The sequence below is a fragment of the Psittacula echo genome (genome assembly GCF_963264785.1).
Source record: "Psittacula echo genome assembly, chromosome: 6".
NCBI lineage: Eukaryota > Metazoa > Chordata > Aves > Psittaciformes > Psittacidae > Psittacula > Psittacula echo.
This window is the reverse complement of record NC_137743.1, coordinates 238,670-257,976: the sequence shown is the minus strand read 5'-3', so window position 1 is coordinate 257,976 and position 19,307 is coordinate 238,670. Positions and strand designations below refer to the sequence as shown.

General features: G+C 47.8%; 2 protein-coding genes across 2 annotated transcripts in view; one reads left to right on the top strand and one right to left on the bottom strand.

The window, feature by feature from the left end:
- Positions 1-11,293, top strand: part of INPP5A (inositol polyphosphate-5-phosphatase A) — a gene marked incomplete at its 5' end in the record, with an annotated part of 219,221 nt that extends 207,928 nt beyond the window's left edge. Inside the window, 4 exons of the mRNA XM_080621714.1 lie at positions 5,479-5,590; positions 9,784-9,852; positions 11,095-11,182; positions 11,277-11,293. Of these exons, the coding sequence (XP_080477840.1) occupies positions 5,479-5,590; positions 9,784-9,852; positions 11,095-11,175 (262 nt within the window). The 3' untranslated portion in view covers positions 11,176-11,182; positions 11,277-11,293. The remainder of the gene's footprint in view (positions 1-5,478; positions 5,591-9,783; positions 9,853-11,094; positions 11,183-11,276) is intronic.
- Positions 11,294-15,571: 4,278 nt separating this feature from the next.
- On the bottom strand, positions 15,572-17,421 carry NKX6-2 (NK6 homeobox 2; the record flags this gene model as incomplete). Its single annotated transcript, XM_080621023.1, has 3 exons — positions 15,572-15,820; positions 16,630-16,802; positions 17,007-17,421. The coding sequence occupies 3 exons, from the start codon at positions 17,419-17,421 to the stop codon at positions 15,572-15,574; spliced, it is 837 nt and encodes a 278-aa protein (XP_080477149.1).
- Positions 17,422-19,307: the final 1,886 nt, after the last annotated feature.

The window sequence follows — 19,307 nt, the reverse complement described above, 5'->3', positions numbered from 1 at the left end:
TACACCGAGAATAACAGAATGGTTTTACTATTAGTTATTCAGCTACCGTTAGAGGTTAAGGTCCTAAAATTCAACTTTGACACTGTTTTAAACAGGACAGGAAAGTTGTTTCACATGGAATTCTTCGTTTCTCCATTTGTATTTCTAATACGGTGTGTGTGTACTTAAAAGAAAAAAGGTCAGTAGCTGTACTGAATACTAAAGGTAGGAAGCGTGTACAGTCTTATCTATAGCATCTGTATAGGTTAGCATTGTATCTGTTTATCATTTCTATTTCAGGGGTACTTAGGGGCCTCTATCTCTTGTCATCATTTTTACCTGAGCACTCACTATTCTTTCTCAGGATCACTGTTTTCTGTACACTGCACAAAATAGATTGTAATTGAGGCAGAATGCTGGGAAAGGGGGAAAAAAAAAAGACATCCTTCCCTGTCTAGTCCTGAGCCTGGGAGCACTGGTTCTCCCTTTCTATCTGCCACAGTCATGGTTCTGATGGTCAAGACTAATAATGCGTGCATAGGGAGGTGGCATGATGCTTACCCTCCAGCAGATTAATACTAGAATTTTTACCTCGTCATTATTTGGTGTAGAGCCCTTAAAATGATCTGTATCAGATCTGCAGTTGTTTTTATCAAGCCTGGAATTGTTTATAATGTTCATAGATCAGAAGATCTGTTGACTAGAATTATTCACCAAGTTTTGAGTTAAGAACTCTGAGTTCCTTACTTGCCTAGAAAAGAGCGTATTAGAAGAGGCTGCAGATGTCAGCAAAACAAAGCTGGTTTAACGCACTTGATAGTAGACAGTCTTATGCTTCACATCTTTGGGAAGATGTGTATTACAAGAACAGTTCTACTTTCTGCATGCATGCACATTTGGATTTACATTATTCTTTAAGAGACTGTGCTTTACTTCAAAGACGCAGGTGAGCAGTGGGGCTGAAAGGAAGGAAAAGAGGGGGTAAATTATGAAGCCATCCTAGAGAGAACAGAAGGTTCACAGTCAAATAGAAGTGTGTCCTGGTTCTCTTGTATCTTGGTTAGCCCACTGAAGTCAGTGGAAGTATTTTCCAGTTTACTGAGTCTGTGCTGTCGGGGCAGTTGTTCTATTGCAAGAACAAAATGAATGTCATGTCTTATGTCCTGCTTTTCCCAAAATACATGCTCCCCTGTTAGTTGTCCTGTTAGGTGTGCCGCAGCCCTCATGGTTGCGGGGCCAAGCTGCCAGCCTTGGGAGATGTCCCTGTGTTTGCAGGGAGCACAGGAGCAGAGCCAGAGGCTGCATTCTGGTGACAGGCTTTGTGCACAAGACAAACTGAGCCAGGTCATGTGCGACAGTTCTGAGGCTTCATAGAATCATAGAATAGTTAAGGTTGGAAAGGACCTTAAGATCATCTAGTTCCAACCCCCCTGCCATGGGCAGGGACACCTCACACTAAACCGTGCCACCCAAGGCCTCATCCAACCTGGCCTTGAACACTGCCAACGATGGAGCATTCACAACCTCCCTGGACAACCCATTCCAGTGCCTCACCACCCTCTCAGTAAAGAATTTCTTCCTTATATCCAATCTAAACTTTCCCTGTTTAAGTTTGAACCCATTACCCCTTGTCCTGTCACTACAGTCCCTGATGAATAGTCCATCCCCAGCATCCTTGTAGGCCCCCTTCAGATACTGGAAGCCTGCTCTGAGGTCTCCACGCAGCCGCCTCTTCTCCAGGCTGAACAGCCCCGACTTTCTCAGCCTCTCTTCATACGGGAGGTGCTCCAGTCCCCTGATCATCCTTGTGGCCTCCTCTGGACTTGTTCCAACAGTTCCATGTCCTTTTTATGTTGAGGACACCAGAACTGCACACAATACTCCAAGTGAGGTCTCACGAGAGCAGAGTAGAGGGGCAGGATCACCTCCTTTGACCTGCTGGTCACGCTCCTTTTCATGCAGCCCAGGACACAGTTGGCTTTCTGGGCTGCGAGCGCACACTGAAGCCGGCTCACGTTCATTTTCTCATCCATCAACACCCCCAAGTCCTTCTCTGCAGGGCTTCTCTGAATCTCTTCTTTGCCCAACCTGTAGCTGTGCCTGGGATTGCTGTGACCCAGGTGTAGGACCTTGCACTTGGCATGGTTAAACTTCATAATGCTGGCATCAGCCCACCTCACAAGTGTGTCGAGGTCCCTCTGGATGGCATCCCTTCCCTCCGGTGTATCAACCAAACCACACAGCTTGGTGTCATCGGCAAACTTGCTGAGGGCGCACTGAATCCCACTGTCCATGTCACCAACAAAGATGTTGAACAAGACTGGTCCCAACACCGATCCCTGAGGGACACCACTTGTTACCAGTCTCCAGCCGGACATTGAGCCATTGACCACAACTCTTTGCGTGCGGCCATCCAGCCAGTTCTTTATCCACCGAGTGGTCCACCATCAAATTGATATCTCTCCAATTTAGAGACAAGGATGTCATGTGGGACAGTGTCAAACACTTTGCACAAGTCCAGGTAGATGATGTCAACTGCTCTGCCCCTGTCCATCAGTTTCGTAGCCCCATCATAGAAGGCCACCAAATTGGCCTGTTTTCTTTGTGTCTTTGATTCTTACAACATCATTTCTCTTATGGCAGCACCAGAATCATCAGCCTGGCTTCCCCAAAAGTTTCTGCAGCTGTCTGTCTCCTCTTTTGCTTCTGGTTTTAAATCCCATCAGCTGGTTGGAGGGCATCCCAGTGAGGTTAACATCATGTAAGACACCAGAGTATCCATAGAGGAAAAAAACCTTACAAGTGCTCCAACCATGTAAAAGCTTCAGAGCCCATGAGAAGATGATTCTGTTCTGGAAAGAGTCACACCATTTTCATACTGTTGTTCACTTAACTACAGAACAGGATGATGGAGACAGCTACTGGAGTGCACCTTGTGTGAAAAGTGACTCTGGAATAGCATACAGTCAGCAGTGTGTTTCATGAAAATCTCTTGGGTGACAGTCCTATTCCAGAAACCTCTAGTACAGCTTTTATTTGCAAAAATCTAGTTAAGATAAATGGCATATAATGAACTAAACTCTTCTGTGCCCACAACCTGTTAAGTCACAAAGAAGCACCCCTCCCAGCAGTTCTGAGTCATGATCACTTACTGAGCCGATCTGCAAAGGAAGCCTGCTTATTCCAAAGTATTTGTGATCCTTCTAGAGCATGAAGTAGGAGAGAAAAGAGTTTTGGGGGCATAGCTAGTTAGGATTTTTTATTACATCTATGTCAGCATTTCACTGAGTGAGACTTGCATGAGCCAGGGAGGCAGTGGAGGGGAGGGAGAAGCCTTAGTCCTTAGAGTGCAGCCAGAGTGCTCCACACTTCTGGCTTGAAGGAAGGATGCTGCCTTATAAAAAGAGCTTGCCCCACTTTATTGTATTAAATTATTACCTACAGATCATTTTGTCTGGATAACTTTTGCAGCATTTTGTTTTCATCTCTGTCACAGCCACTAGAAATCTGATTTGTCAAAGATACTTGTAAACTGCAGTAACTTCTTGACTGGGCGATCAGCACTAAAGACCTTGAAAAATTGGCAGAAGTTTTCACCCTGTGAAATGTTAAGATCAATAAAGCAAATTGATAAATACCATTTCATAGAATATGGGCTCTCGGATGAAATGCTCCAACGCAGAGCAGTAACAGATCATTCCAGGTATGGAACATCATACTTTAAAAGCCATACAGTTAATGCTGTAAAAGGAAGGATTAGAGGAGATGTGATTGATTCTTCTACCTTATGTCATAAAAAGTTGCATCAGCTGTGTGGGGTTCTTGAGTACCTAAAGAAAGAGCTTACCAGAAAAAGTCAACCCTTAAATTGCAGACAAAGAGCTTCTACTACCAACAGTATTACATCATCAAAGTATTTCACAGACACTCAGAAATAAGCTGTGCTTCTGTACGTCAGTGAAGCAGCAAATTGAATTCTCATAATACGTTTTGAAAATGAGTCTTGTTAGGTTTGATGAGGTGGAAAAGGTACTGAGATCACTGGTTTGTTCCAGTACGTTCAGTGTGCTTTCTTTGGATGCTTGCCATGGCTAATCTTTTTAATGGCAGTGTAGCTTGTAAACCCATTTGGTAGAAAGCTATATGTCTCAGTTTCAGAGCATCCCACCAAGTAGGGTGGTAAATAAGTTTCTCTTCAAGCATGCAAACCTTTTTGTTACAATGCCAGAAATGTTTTCTTAACACACGTCAGGAAAACCTCAGTATTTCCTTTATGAATAAAGTGATGAGCAGAACAAAATGCAGATGTCATTTTAAATACACCAAACATACGTGTGTAGATAATATGCATCAGCCTTATGATGTATTTATCAAGGATAAACTTCAGTTCATTCAGGACCAATATTCAAGAAACTGAGTAACAAACACCCTGGATTTCCTCCAGACTTCCCTTTGGCTGCTTCCCCATGCCATTTTGGAAATGGTCTGGGAAAACAGAGGGCCTTGCAGCATGCTGAGTCATCACCACATTCAAGGTTCTGTCATACTAAACATTTGGATAAAAGGATGAAAGCTTTGGCCTCAGGCTCCTAGAGGTTGAATCGGAGGTTGCCACTTCAGGTCCTTTAGGTGATTTCAGCCTGTGGGTTCACACAGGCGTGTTGAGTTAGCTTACTTCTGACTGTTCTGTAGGTTAAACAGGTTCTGTTACCTTTTAAAGGTAAGTTATAACGCACTGGAGATCACATAGCACATTTAAAGTGACCCCACAGCATAACTACCATTTAATCAGCTTCTATTCCAGATGCCTTTACAGAATAATTTGCATCTTGTTAACACAGTTTCATGTAAAGGTACAGAACCTTATGTAGTCAATATCATTGTCCTTAAACCATATTCCCAATTCCTTGGCTCTGCAGAAATCCCCTGAAGAGCCTGCTTTTGCGTCATACCTTCCCTTCTGTCAGGCTCAGAGAATCCGTACAGGTGGGGGTTGTGTACAGCTGCAGAGATCCCAGTGCTCTGAACTATTTTCCGTTAAAACATTCCTGGATAGCCATCCTTGAGAGAATCCTGCAAAGAAATCCTGTGAGATGAACTTGTTTTTCCACTAGGTTTCCTGTTTCATCTTCTCTTTATTTATTTTCTGTAGTCATAGCCAGCAGCCTGCTCTGGGCTTGAGTTGTTGAAATTATTTTCTTACTTTCACACAGATAGTTTTCTGTCTTTAAACACTCTCACATGCAAAACTGCAAAGTAGGAGGGAAGAGTTCAGAGACTGTATGCGTCTTAAAAGAGTGGTAGATATAAGAAGAGAAATAGAGAAAGAATACATGAGAAAGAAATGGGGAGGAGAAAAGAAAGATGATAAATATGAGAAGAGTCTAAAAGAGCTGCTTTTTGCCAGTTGCATCTTTTAATTAATGTGGTTGGTTGAGCCAGAGGTTTTTGGCTGCTTCCAAGGAGTTGCTGATGGCTGTGATTGTGATTTGTTCGCAGTTACCCGTACAGCGAGGACTCCAGCCAGGGAAAGCAGTACATGAATACAAGGTGTCCAGCCTGGTGTGACAGAATCCTGATGTCCCACTCAGCCAAGGAGCTCATTCTGAAAGTAAGTACAGACCTGCAGCCACGCCACGGCTCCACATCTTCAGCAAAGGTAGGTAGGGCTGATACACTTCTGCTTGTTCCTGGATTTTCAGTTGTCTGTAGCAAACACCAAGCTAAGACAGCTTACCATGGCAGTAATGAACTGTTACGCCTCCAGTGCCTCCCATCCAAGAACACAGGTTTGTCCCAGTTGACCCGTTGGCAATTACCAAAGCCCAAGCTGTCACAAACGCCTCTTGTGGTACGTGAGCTGCCAGCGCTGGCTGCTGTGGTCTCTCCTGTGTGTGTCAGTGGTGCCCTGGGGTGCAGGCTGCTGGGAAACCTGCCTCTTTTTAAACAAGAATAACAGAAAATAAACGCCCCCCTCAGTCCCCAGCCCACTGCACAGCAGCACGAGCAGCCCTTGCTAAGGCTTCGGCTCAGACGCAGACAGAAGCAGGAGTGGCTGCTGACTGAGGAGTAATGCTACTGAAAGAAAAACCTGTGTGGCAGCAGCTTGAGGGACCCGACTTACAAGTGTGGTAGATTTAAGTTCCTTCTGTTGCTGGTGGTGAGAACTGGATTTCCTAAGAATATGTTAGTTCCTAGATAGGCCAAATCTCCTATCACTGTCTCCTGAATGAAGGCAGAGTATCCAACAGGTGGGCTCCTAACCTTGGTACACTTACTAAGTGCCTCAATTTAGACATTCCACTGAAGCTTTACAAATACCGTTGTACAACATTTTTAGAACCTGTAATTCCTCTTGGGGTTTTAATGTATAGCAGTAAGGTAAACTTGGTGATGCTCCATCCAGGGTTGATCTAGACAGAGGTCAGGAGCCTTCCAATTTTCCTTTTCCCTCATTTTCTCTCTCTCTCATCCTTACTGCCCTCTGCTCTCTTCCTTTCCTTGGAAACACTGAACCAGCTCAGCAGTTACATGAGCCAGCTCACACTGCCTCTGGTTTTCGTAAATGCTTGCTTCTGGTAGCTGGGGAGCTGTCCTGTTTATACCAGGTACCAGTTGTTGTAAAGGAGCAAGAACACATCAGGAAATCATGTATGATATCAGGAGATCTCACCCAGGCCGTTCTGCCCTGAGCTAAGTTTTCCCTCCTGTGCCAGCCGTGGCCACGAGCACAACAGGAGGGTGAACGTGCTGTAACTTGCAGTATTGAGGTTATCCTCCTGATCAGACTATCTAACTGTCAGATACAGAACAGACCTGCCAAACCCAAAATTGCCATGTGTCTGTCTGTATGTTGCTGATATAACTAATGCAGTTTAATGGGAGTGAATTGTAGAAAATCATCTTTGCAAAGAAATCCATAGTCTGCAGTTTCAGGGCTTCTTTTTTCTTCTCTTTAGATTAACAAAACCCTTGAAACTTGCTCTCCCGAAGTTTATAACCTTCTGTTTCTCTCTCTCATCAGGGTTATTTATCTCATGATTAGACTGTTTGCTTTGCAGTATATAACTCACTGAAAGGCTGAGAACATTTTTTCCATAGCTACTCAAATTTCCATTCAATGTACTTCCTTACTTATTGTAATGCGTAAGAAGTGTCTGCACAAGAGCTTGAAGCTTCACCCAGAACTTTAGACAATGCCTGTACTACAGTATTTAATTAAAATACCGTGGAGCTGAGAGGAACAGAGACTTTAAATAGTAATGTCAAAATCAGTGTTATCTGATCTTGTTGGACAGAAATATCCTATGAAAAAGTGAGACTTTACCCAAAATATCAAAGCTAGTACTTGGTGCCCGTGAAATTCCTAAAGAACAAAGGTTTAAAACCATGGAAAGAGTGGCCAATAAGGGAAGATTTTTTTTTAAAGCTATGAATAAGGAGATAGAAGTGTACACAAAGGCTTGAAGAGTGTAAACAGTACAAAGGGAAAGGAATTCTTTCAGATTATCTAGGGGGTATAACTTGGATATAATGGGAGAAAACTAAACAAAGGAAAGCCAAGTTAGAGCACTACAGAAATGTGTAACTGTGAGGTCACTCAGCCCAGTTCTTAGTCTCCATGGGCCAGAAGCCCAATGGTTTGATCATTCAAAGTTACATTTAAAAATGCATAGAATTTTGTCCCTGCTTTTGCAAATTCTGAGCCTGCAGTGTGGGACATCTCCAGAAGCGCGTACACAAGGTTGCAGCTGGGGATGAGGCCACACTAGCACAGTGGCTTCCCTCAGGGAGTTTGTACAGAGAAAGGAGCCAGCTTACCCAGCTCAAAACCAGGCTGCAAGTCTGGCCCATAAAACTTAATGGAAATATTCAGTAGAAAAGAATGCTGAAGTGATAGAGGAAAGGGCAAAATGACCTTACAAGTTTCTGTGGTTCTGCACAGCAAGCAGTATTTGCCTTGCCTTTGAGAATTTACTCCATTGCAGAGGCTTTGGAGCTAAGTAAAAGCAGATTTTAATTAACTCGTTACACTATGACAAATCCGTCAAATACAAATATATATGAAATCGTAAAGAATTTTTGGCTGTAGCTAGGTATTGAATATTCTGAGGCTGGTAATTATTTTGCTGTATTCATTTTTCTTATAGGCAAATAAAGAATTTATTTTTCTCGCTTAGCAGTTCTCTATTTTATTTCAAACAAAACTGTGGTAAATCTGCATTTTAATCCCATGTAAAGAAAGGATAGGGTACACAAATTGCCACACTGTACAGTGTGCTCAGCTCCATAGTAGGCATTACAGATTGTGCAGACATGGGCTGTAAACAGCTTTCATGCAACATCATCTATCATGCCATGGTCGGTTACCTCACCATCATGTTATTTTATGCTTCCTGAGCCCTAAAACACCAAAGGTTGCCCACTGCTAGGGAGCTGCCTTGATGCCTGATAGCGTGAAGTAATGAATGCTCAGCCAAGTGTATATTGTTTCTGCTTGTGCACCGCTGTAATTTGTTTATCTGTCTAAAGATTATGCAGTTGAAAATCCACAATTTTATGCTGCCTTTGTAAATTATCAAGTCACTTTTGATGAATGTATCCCCACTTCCGATGCCGGTGGCATTATGATCTTGAAATATTGGAAAGTGCTCATGCATACAATGCAGAAGGTTATGTTTTTATATTTTTGGCAGACAAGCATGCTATAAAGTAAATCTGACCTTAAGCTTCCTTACTGCATTAAAGATAATTCAGTTTTAACTTTATAGTTCTAAGTGCTACTGTTTATATAAAGTTAATGCCCAGTAAACTTGACTGATTACAGATGAGAAAGTCTTGACTGTTTCATACAAAATAAATTAGTATTGCCAACTGCTTTAAAGCACATCTATGATTGTATTAGAGACTTGAGAGTGTGCAGATTGCAGGTTTAATTAGCTCTTAGGAATTGTTCAGCATAATAAGAAGTCATTTTGTATGGCAATAGTTTTGTATTTACTCCTGAAGTATTGTGCTTGAGAATCAAAACAGATTCTCAAAATTACATTTATTGCAAGTGACAGAAAGATGAGTACGTTTTATTATTCATTAAGTTACAAATGCTAAAGAAGTCAGTGCATAAGGATAGAGTTCAACATGGAACAAAATGAAAGTAATTCATAATGGAGTCTGGAGGAATGTAATCTTTCACTTGCTGGTTTTCTTAAAGTCGATGTTTTTTTTTCAGATGAAGAAATGTGTCTCATAGAAAGGTTAAAGATTATACTCATAAACTGTAAATTCATTCCCTTCTCCAAACATGTAAAATCACCTATATGGTGAAATCAAATCCTCTTAGAAGGCAATGTGGATTGCATTTAATTTGAAGAACAGCATCTATCGCACCTCATTCGACAAAAATTGTGTGTTGTTCTTAAAAAAGGACTGGCCAAATGCACTGACTGCATGTCCCTGGCAGAAGGCTGGATGCATCGTATCCAAGCCATTCATTTCATCCATTTCATTCATTTCAAGTGTTAAAAATGTCTTGAGGTCCCAGAAGTAAGGAGTAGGTGCAGTGATTTTGTGGGTTATTTTGCATGGACAAATTACACAAATGACTGCAAACAGCACTGGACATAAAAACTCATTCTACATGGTCTTTCTGTGGAGAAGCCAAGCGAAGATGTGTTAATGTTGCTTCCCTCAGAAGCTGGTTTGAACTATTTGCATTAATCATTTCCGTGTTTCCTTTCTGTGCATGTAATGCGGAGAATGCCTGCACTGACCGGGGGTTTTTGTGTTTCTTTTTCTTTTAACTAGTCAGAAAATGATGAGAAGATAGTAATATATGACCACATTGGGCCTAATGTCTGCATGGGGGATCACAAGGTAAATAAATGAAACATTTAGATTGTGTCTTCTACGTCTTTCTCATGAGGACGAAGAATGAGTGCACTAGCTTCTGTTAACTCTATGTTTAAGTCAACTATATCTGTGTCCTATTTTTAATTTAAAGACTTGAAAATGTTTTAAAGTTGAATTCAACTGAAAGCAGACAGTATGTTAGGGTAGGCACTTGTATGAAATAAAAGAAAGAACAGGATGATGTGCTCTAGGCTGGAAGCATGGTACAATACAAAATGAAGAGGAGCAGCAGCTGTCTGTGCACTTACGACTCTTGCTGTTAAACAAAAGTATTTTCATTGTAGTTGAAAACCCACTTTTTATTGGGTTATTAAAATTGCTTCCAAGGCATAGATTCCATGACGTTGGTGCCTCACTGCTCATTAGTAAAACAGCATATTGGCAGCTCGAAGACAGAATTTTACAATCTTCTCTGCTGCAGGTACCAGGTGGGAAACACAGTCAGGAATCCAGCCAAACTGAGTGTTGCTCTCTTTGAAAAAAGCTGATCAAGGAGGAGGAGGAAAGCTTTGAAAGCCCAGATTAAAACAATATAAGACCTATAAAAAACTCATGTAGAAACTTGTAAACTATATGATAGTGGTAATGTGTCAGACAGCGTAAGCCTCTTGAATGTTAAGTCAGTGATGGATAGTGGGTAACCACATGTGTATGCATGCATCCAAATTCACAAATACATGCCTGTATTTACTTTTGTGGTCAAGAGTTCTTGTGAGACAGTGGTGTTGTTCTAAGGAAGAATGTGCTTAAGATATTTGTCCAGATACACCCAAGTCAGGTTTTAAACTACATCAGTTTACTCACTGCTACAGTGAAATGGGAAGCTCAGGGTTTCAGCAGCTGCAGGGCAGCCAGCTCACAACCAGAAATCTCTTTCCTTTGTCACTAGTGTACCTAACGCAGATCTTTTTAGCATGCACTTTCAGTGGAGCTGATGCAATCAGTGATAAGGGGGAGCTGTGTCTAAAACCAGAGCCTCTTCCTGTGGAAATCAGGGGCAAATTTCCTCTTAGACTTCAAGGACAGCAGAGATCTGTAGGGCGATGGAGTTCTCCTGTGCGTTTTGCAGCTAGATTAATCAGGAAAATGCTTGCACTGTTTTGTTCCCAGTCATAGAGGAATTTTTGTTGTGTTTACTGCTGACTGTAAAAACATAATGTTTCCATTTCAAACATGTAACTTCTATTTTTCCCTGACTTGCTGCAGCCTGTGTTCCTGTCCTTTCGAATAGCTGCTGGGGCAGGTAAACCTATTGCAAATGTGCACAAGTGTTGTGTCGTGCAGTGATGTGGTGGTAAATATCATTTTTTTTCCTCTACGTTTATATTCTCTACAACATTTCCCCTGTGTTTATTTTTCTTTTTAAAAAACTGCCAATTCTGCAACAGGAAAAAGATGCCAACGGAACGAGAAGATTTTCCATGAAGCCAGCCTGTAGCAGGAGGGAAGGAGCACGCCACGAACCGAAACACTTAATCCTAACAGCTGTATTGATAAATCAAGTCCCGAGTGCCACATTTTTAGACTGCTGATCGTACACTATGCTTCAGCATCTGGACTCTGTTCGAGAAAAGCCTCACATACCTCACTGTCTTGTATGTTCATGTGACATCAAGTAGAAACGTGGAATTATTTTTTATATATATGTCACGATTCTGTTGCCAAAACTCTAAATAGACAGCAGAGATGTTCTGTATTTTAGATTTCACGACTTTCAACTTTTAGTAAGTGTCTGTCAATGTGGAAAAGCATATTATGAACTTCTAAAGGTGTCATGCCTAACATTATATATCTTTACCACTTTGGAGTTTTGTACATTGGATTGTATAGATAGAGCTATCGATGGTTTTAAATGGTATTTTCTTTGTTGACCAAGGCTTATGGTTTGTGGTTTTAGTTTTAGTATTTTGGTTTTCATTTTTATAATTTTTTTCTCATGTTATTTACTATACTGCCATGTTACATGGTTTTTGAATCACACAGCAGCTGCTTTCTATACATACATATATGTGTGTGTATATATATGTATGTATGTGTATATATACACAGATATATAAATAATTTATAAACCTGACCAAAACTTATGCTAAATATACTTTCCAATATGAATGCTTGAGAGTGCCATATCAGCAGTTAGTGTCCGAGTCCTAGCAGGTTTAGTTAAGTGTACATCAACAGCCAACATTTATATAATAAATAATATATAGCAGTGCCATCCTGGATACAGATATATATAGCATACTATATAGCACATATATTAGCAGTTTCACTTTGTTACTCCTATAATCCCTTCTTTCTATGTAATATTAAGGATTGAATGTGAAGTTCTTAGCTAGGTGTAACTTTCCAAAATTTTGTAAACTGGTTTTGTCTGTCTTTTGTTACTGTTTATGGTGCCAAGTATTCTATATTGAAACGATAACAACACGGGAGAAGAGAAGGATAGTCTGCTTCAGGTAGCAGCTGTATTGGACGCAGACTGTATTTATACAGTGTTGAAGGAAATAAAAAAAACAACTGTAAATTTTCCTGGTTAGTAGCTCGATGCAGCTATAATATAACCTTGTTACAAGCATTTTTCTCCCACCACTAAATAAAACATTAAAAGGTAATTAGGGAGTCTGTTGATGAAACACAAATGTATGTTTTATTGATTTAATTTAGAACACTACAGAGTTCATGGACTGTGTGATGGCATTAGATTGATGCTTGATTTTGGTATAAATCACTACCATTGAAAATGATTTGATGTCCGCTTGCAGAGTGTGTTCTCAGCAGTACGAGCTGGGTTTTTGTTAAGTGCTGTTGCCCAGCGGGTGTTGCAGCTCTGTATCGTCGTTGTGCCATGTTGCATTATAACCACACAGTAATTCTATTTAAGCAAACTCAACTCATGATAACTTCGAAGGCCTTTAGAAACGAGTACTCTGGTTCTCAAGCAATAAAACTAATCATGGTGAATGCGGTTGTGTCTGTCCCTTTAATCTGGGCATTGAGGACTACAGGGAAATTACTTAATTGTCACATTTCTCATTAATGAGTTACCTTTTAATCTCCTGCCAGTTAACGGGGTATTTCTCAGATGGGAACCCGTGTTGCAGAATGCAGCTCGTAGAGTTAATCAAAACACAAGACAAACCGAGGAAAAGACGTTTTGGAGTTTGCATTGGAGTGCTGATTCACGGGGAGTTACTTGACTTTGTGAGCTATTCAGGAGATGCCAGCGCCCAGCAGCTCGATGAATTTGCCATCGTAAGCTCCTTCCTGACTATCCCCGGGTGCAGAAAACCCGCTGCCTGGTCAAGCTCGTGATGGAGCCTCGTTCCTAGATAAAACTCACCACAGCCGAAGACCGGGAGGCTGTAAATCCGGACCCCGCCGGGCTGCAGGCGCTGGGTGGGGGTGACCTGTCACAGGAACTCGACGAGTGTCAAACTGAACCCGCAACAACTCGTAACGCAACTTTGGCGTTGAGCGACGCCCGGGTGGGGCCGTTACCGGCAGCGCTCCCGCCCGCAGCTGGCGGGGTCCGGCCCCGCGACCGGTATCGGTCTCTGCGCAGCCCCAGGGCCCCGCTCCGCGAAGGGCCGAGCGGTCATCCCCGAGCGCAGGTTTGGGGGCTCCGCGGGCCGCTTTAACTCCGCTCCCAGGCAGGCAGAGAGCCGCAGGTGTGAACAATCCGACTTCCAGATGCGGGTGGGCTTTATTTGGTCGTTTCCCCTTAGGAGCTGGAAGGTTGGCTCTTGTTCGTCGCTGCGGTTGCAGCGGTCTGTTTCGGAGTGCTCAGAGCCGAAGAGCAGTTTATAAACTTGATCTGCTCCTTCCGTAGCCGCGGTGCGGCTCGAGCGACGTCCTGCCAGGCCTTACTCTCAGTGAGTACCGATTTGCAGGACCCCCAGTCCCGTCCCCCGAACCGAGGGGCTGCCCGGGTCCGAGGGAAATAAACAAGACGAGCGAGACCAACGGCCTGGGGGGGAGCGGCGCAGATGGGCAGGGGGTCCCGGCGGGGGGAAGCGCCGATCAGAGCCTCTGCTGCCCTTCCTCTTAGCGAGATTTGTCCCGACGCAGGCCAGGGCCGCCGCCCTGCAGCTGCGGGGAGGGAACGTCTCCGCGCGGGGCCGCGGACCCCCTGCAGCCACCGGGGAGCAGCGGCGGTGGCAGCGGGGCTGCAGCTCTCGGTTCCCGTCGGGCTGGCGGGCAGAGGCTTCAGCCGCCCACTGTGCAGGGAGCGCAAACCCGGCCAGTGCTGTGGAAGGCGGCTGCGGCAGCACCGGGACTCATAACCGGCCCGCGGTGCCGGAGCGTGTCACGGCCCTCCCCAGGGGCGCTGGAGTGCGGCCGGCCCGCGGAGCGGCCCTTGCTTTTGTTTAGGCTGCGAAACAGTAGCTCGGAGGCGAAAGGAACAGAATGTCTCATTCATTAAATTAAAATAAATGGCTAAAAGGCAGCGCGGTTGGGGGCTAGCACCCGCTGCTCTTCCTGCGTGCCCGGGCAGCTGCGTCGCAGCTCGACGGCTGCGCCGTTACCTGGGTCTCGTTATGGGCAGGTCGTGACCCCGCCGGTAGGTGCAGGGCCGCCAGTGCCGGGTGCGGGCCCAGGGCTCTGGGGGTGACGCGAGGTGGGAGCTCGCTGTTTGCGGACCCCGCCGCCAGGTTGGCAGGTTCGCCTCCCGGTTTTTTGCAGCGGCCGGTATCCGAACACCGCGGTGGGACGCGTCCTTTCTACGGAGCACAACGCATCGCCTGCCAGCGGCCACCGAAACGCTTTCGGTGCTGGGAACCGGCGCTGCCACGGCCCTTGCACACGGCAGGTTCGGGGCTGCACGTTCAGTCCCGTGTATTTTCTTTCGGGGGGTCCCAGGTCCGCGTTCCCGTCAGGCAGTGCCCGGCTCAGCCTATCGACCCCAGCGTATTTTCGTCCCGTCGCGGAGCGGCGCGGGCGGGCACCCAGCTGCGGGCGGGAGGGGCACGGGAGCGCCCGACCACGGCCCCAGCACGGCGGAGGAGGGGGGGAACGCCGGGCGAGGGCAGCCCTGCAGGTCAGAGCCCCCAGGCGAGGGAGCGAAGGCCAGAAGCCGCGCGGCCCCGCGCTCCCAGAGCCTCCGCCGCTCGGCCCCACAACCCAAACCGAGGTAATGCGGGAAGAAACACGCTAAAGGAGAAGCTTGTTAAATAATTTATTGATTTATACAAAGTCTTTCCAACCTGCGTGGAGACATTATTTGATCCCAATGTAAAATCAAGTGTCCATTTTCCTCTAGTGCTTTTTGGGTTGTTTTCTCTCTTTTGATATTATTAAGCATAAAATCCAGAGTCAGGAGAAACCAAACCGCCAAAACACAGAGGGAGGGATTGAAAGAAAACAGCCATTTTTTACACTAGAAATATACAGCACAAAATCTGAAATTTACTATATACAAAGTGGCTGAGCTTGAATTTGGCGACCCATAGAAAACGTAACAAAATCTGATTGTTAGGAGAAGGAAATCTGCAAGAAGGTGAAAAGAAAGAGGAGCAAACCTCAACGGGACACGAAACAAACCCCAAAAACGTTGGAAAAATTCCTTTGAAATTTACACCGATGGGAGAGAAAATAATTTCATAACTTATTCTGTAAAAAATATATACATCTCACATACATCTTGGGCTGTACAACACCCCGCTCTGCCATCCCACCGAGGCCCTCACAAGGTATCCGAGCTGGTGCTGCAGGGGCTCACCAGGGACAGGGCCGTGGGTTTGTGCTTCTTCAGTAGCCGCGTGATTTTTTCGTCGTCGGAGTTCGGGTCCAGGGGCTTGTTGTACTCCTCATCGTCCTCATTGTCCGAGCTCTCCTTCAGCTTCTCCGTCTCTGAGTCGTGCTTCTTCTTCGCCGAGGCCATTTCCGCCGCGTGCCGCTTCCGCCACTTGGTCCGTCTGTTCTGGAACCAGACCTGGGCACAGGCACGGGGCACGGCTCAGTCCCGCCGACCCGCGACCCGACACCCTCCCCCGGGCCGGGCTGCCCCGTCCCGCCGCGGCGACAACACCGGAAGGTGACGCGCTGGGAACACCAACACCCCTACCCCGGTGACCACCCCGCGGACGTCCCCAGCCGGGGCGGTGCAATGGTAAAAGCGGCGGTTTCAGTCGAAAACGAGATACGGTGGCCAGAAAAATAAGGTTTTTGGGTTCCCAGCGCATCTCAACGGGTCGAGGCGCCTCAAGTCGTTGCCAAATAATTGTGTGGCTATGCAAGGGAAAGCCGTGCCAACTGCTGGATAGCATCTGCCCTGAAAACTGACGCGTGGGAAGCAGTTACCTGCCCGGCTTTTTGGGGAGGGGTTTATCTATTTGGGGTTTATTTAGATTTTTTTTTTCGTTTGTTCGTTATTTTTTATGTTTGTGGGTTTGATTTCATTTTTTCTGTGTGTTTGGGTTTGGTTTTGTTGGGGGTTTTTTTGCTCTGGTTTTGGTTTTTGTTGGTTTTCTTGTTTGGGGGTTTCTGATATATATAAATATTTCTTATATCGCTTGCAACACAAAGCACTATAAGGACCAAATGGGTTATGTAGAACTTGGGCTAAAATCCTTATCCGAAATCCAAACGTAATTTAAATTACAGTTGACTTTAAAATAAACGAGCCGTGTGGCTGCGGTTCTCCTGGTCGGTGACAACCACTGCCGAAGCCAGGAGCTGCCGCGCTGCCCCGGCGTCTGCAGAGGGATACCGGGCCCGGCCCGGCGCGCCCGCGGCACCTACCTTCACCTGGCTCTCGGTCATCCCGAGGGAATAGGCGAGTCGGGCCCGCTCCGGTCCGGCCAAGTACTTCGTCTGTTCGAAGGTTTTCTCCAAAGCAAAAATCTGCTGCCCGGAGAAAGTCGGGCGCGAATGTTTCTTCTTGCCGTCCTTGTCCAAAACCATCCCCGCCTGAGCTAAAAGCGGAGGAGAAACGGCTTCGTCAGAGCCCGGGTCTGCACCGGTCCCAGCCCAGGACCCGATGTGCGGCGAGGCTGCCTCGGGCCCAGCTGGCTCCGAGCAGGATTCGGTGCAGGGAAGTCCCGGATCGCGGCTGCCGCCCCGTCAACCGCGCCCGCCCGCCCCTGCCCGCGCTCTCCGCTGGAACCGGGCGCACTTACCGGGACAGGAGAGCCGGGGGTCTCTCCAGGGAGAGCCCTGCACCACTCCCGGCCAGAAGATGGGCGGCCGCCCCGGCAGCTCCGCTAGCGGCTTCGGATAGCGGGAGACTGCGGCGGGGTTGAAGTACATCCCCGCCGAGGCCGCCAGCCCGTTGATGCGGGGCAGCCCGCCCAGCAGGTTGCTGGCGGAGCCCACGGGCCGCCCCAGGATGTCGCTTATTCCATGCGGCGTCCCCAAGGGGAGCTGCGTGTTAAGCCCGCCCAGGGCCGGCGCCTTGAAGCCGGAGGGGTTCTGCAGGGCGTAGGGGAAGAGGGAGGTCTTCATCTCGGCCATGTTGTGCAGCGCAGCCAGCGGCGTACTGCTGAGGACGAACGCGCTCTGGCGATTAGCATCCATCTGCCCCACCGCTAACATTGGCGGTCATCAGAGAGCGTGGGTCCGTCTCCAACCGCGCCGGCAGCTGCAGCCCCGAGGCCCCGCGCTGGCGGGACAGTCCCTCTTCTGCTGGCAGTATCAAAGCAGCAGCAAGTACCAAAGTTTGCCGGCAGCAGGGGAACAGCGGCGCAGCTCCGCCCGCCCCCGCCGCTCGGCGACGCGCACCACGAACGTCCAGGCTGGAGAGCGGCGAAAGCCAAGTCGGGGCCGCGCAGCGACACGGCAGAGGTAGGAGTCCCGGCGAAAGGAGCCCCCCGCCGGCGGAGCGTCCCGGCGGGCTGCGGCGGCTGCCCTGGGCCCGGGATCGAGAGGAAGAAACGGACGGGACGCGATTGGTGCCACGGGGCTGGGTTCTGCGCCTCGCCTCGGCCGCGTGTCCCGGCGGCAGCAGGGACCCTGCGTGCCGCGCCCCGGGGCGCAGATAACCGCGCGGGCACCGGCGAGCTCTGCGCCCATTGGGCGGCCACCTCCCCGCGCCGCCTCCGCGGCCCAATCGGCGGGCGCCGAGCACCCCCACCCCGACACGTCACGGCCGGGCCGGGCGGACCCCGGGCGCCGTGGGAGCGCGCGGTGCCGCACGTGGCCGCGCCTCCGCCACCGGGACCCCGCAGCAGGGCCCCGGCCCCGCCCGCCGGCGTCAGAGCAGCTCCCCTCCCGCCGGGTCAGCTCCGCTCTGCTCCTGCCGGGGTCAACGCCGCTCCTCTCCCGTCCCGCCGCGGCGGGCGCTTCCCGCGGGGCGGGGACCTCGCTGGGAGGCGGGACCCGCCGCTGAGCCCGAAAGGGCTCGGCTCTGGGAGACCTACCCGCTGCGGCAGGGCCGGGAAGGCAGCGGAGGCGTCCGCCGAGTGCCGCTCAGGGCGTGGGAGGGACGGGAAGCGGCTCTGCCGCGCCGGGCAGGTCTCCCTCCGACAGGAGGGAGCGAGCCTTGCTCCCCGGCCCGCTCGCCTCCGTGTCGGTCATCGGTTCCCAGGGCATGGCAGCCGTCCCTTGCGTTAGGGTCGAATGTCTGTAGCGCGGTGCTGAACGCGGTGTTTCATGCTGGGAACAGCGGCTGGGCGCAGAGGGCTTTGCCCAACCCCACCAGCACCGGAGAGGCCTGGCGGGGACGTACAGCCCTCGGTATGCGGAGGGGGAACGGCCGACACCTCATCGCGGAACGAAGCTCGTTCGCACAAAGAAAACTACCGTAGGTACTCTTCTTAATCGAGTATGTGCTCACTTGCCAAGAAAAGAAGAATTCGGGTTTGAGGTCGCAATAGAAAATAATCCCGGGAGCGGGGTTTTGCAGCGCATTTCATGTCTCACAGCCGCCAGCTCCTGCTTCCTGATGCACAGTTAGCCAAGAAAAAGATTAACGACAAGTGGGGAACTAGAACTTTTTCAAGTGTTCACAAAAAGAACATGAATCGGCCTTGCCGCATCAGAGCACTTACTAAAACGCGATGCCCCTTGGTTGTTGCCATGTCTGTCATCAGAACCGTTTGCAGGTGAATGGGTTTCGTTTAGCTTGAACCAGCAGCTCTAATATCGGTGTAAGTCTGGGAAGTGTTTACTCGGGCTCGATCAATGGTCTGTATTTTCGGTTGCTGAAGTTGGACATGCTGTAACACCGTGTGTCTTGTTATGTGCATCCTCGTAAACTGCTTAACGTGAAAACGTGAGATTAAAAATGACGCTGCCCTAAAGAAGGTTTAATAAACGACTTCGTTGCTTTTTTCTCTCCCTGTTGCAAACAGCAGCAACAAGTAGTAAAGGATTTATCACGCTCCTCACGAAGCCCCTTGTCCCCTTGTCCATTTCTGCGGGCCTTGCCCCCGGCTCGGCCAACGGGTCGGTGCTGACGGCAGCCCGGCGGCGGGGCGCGA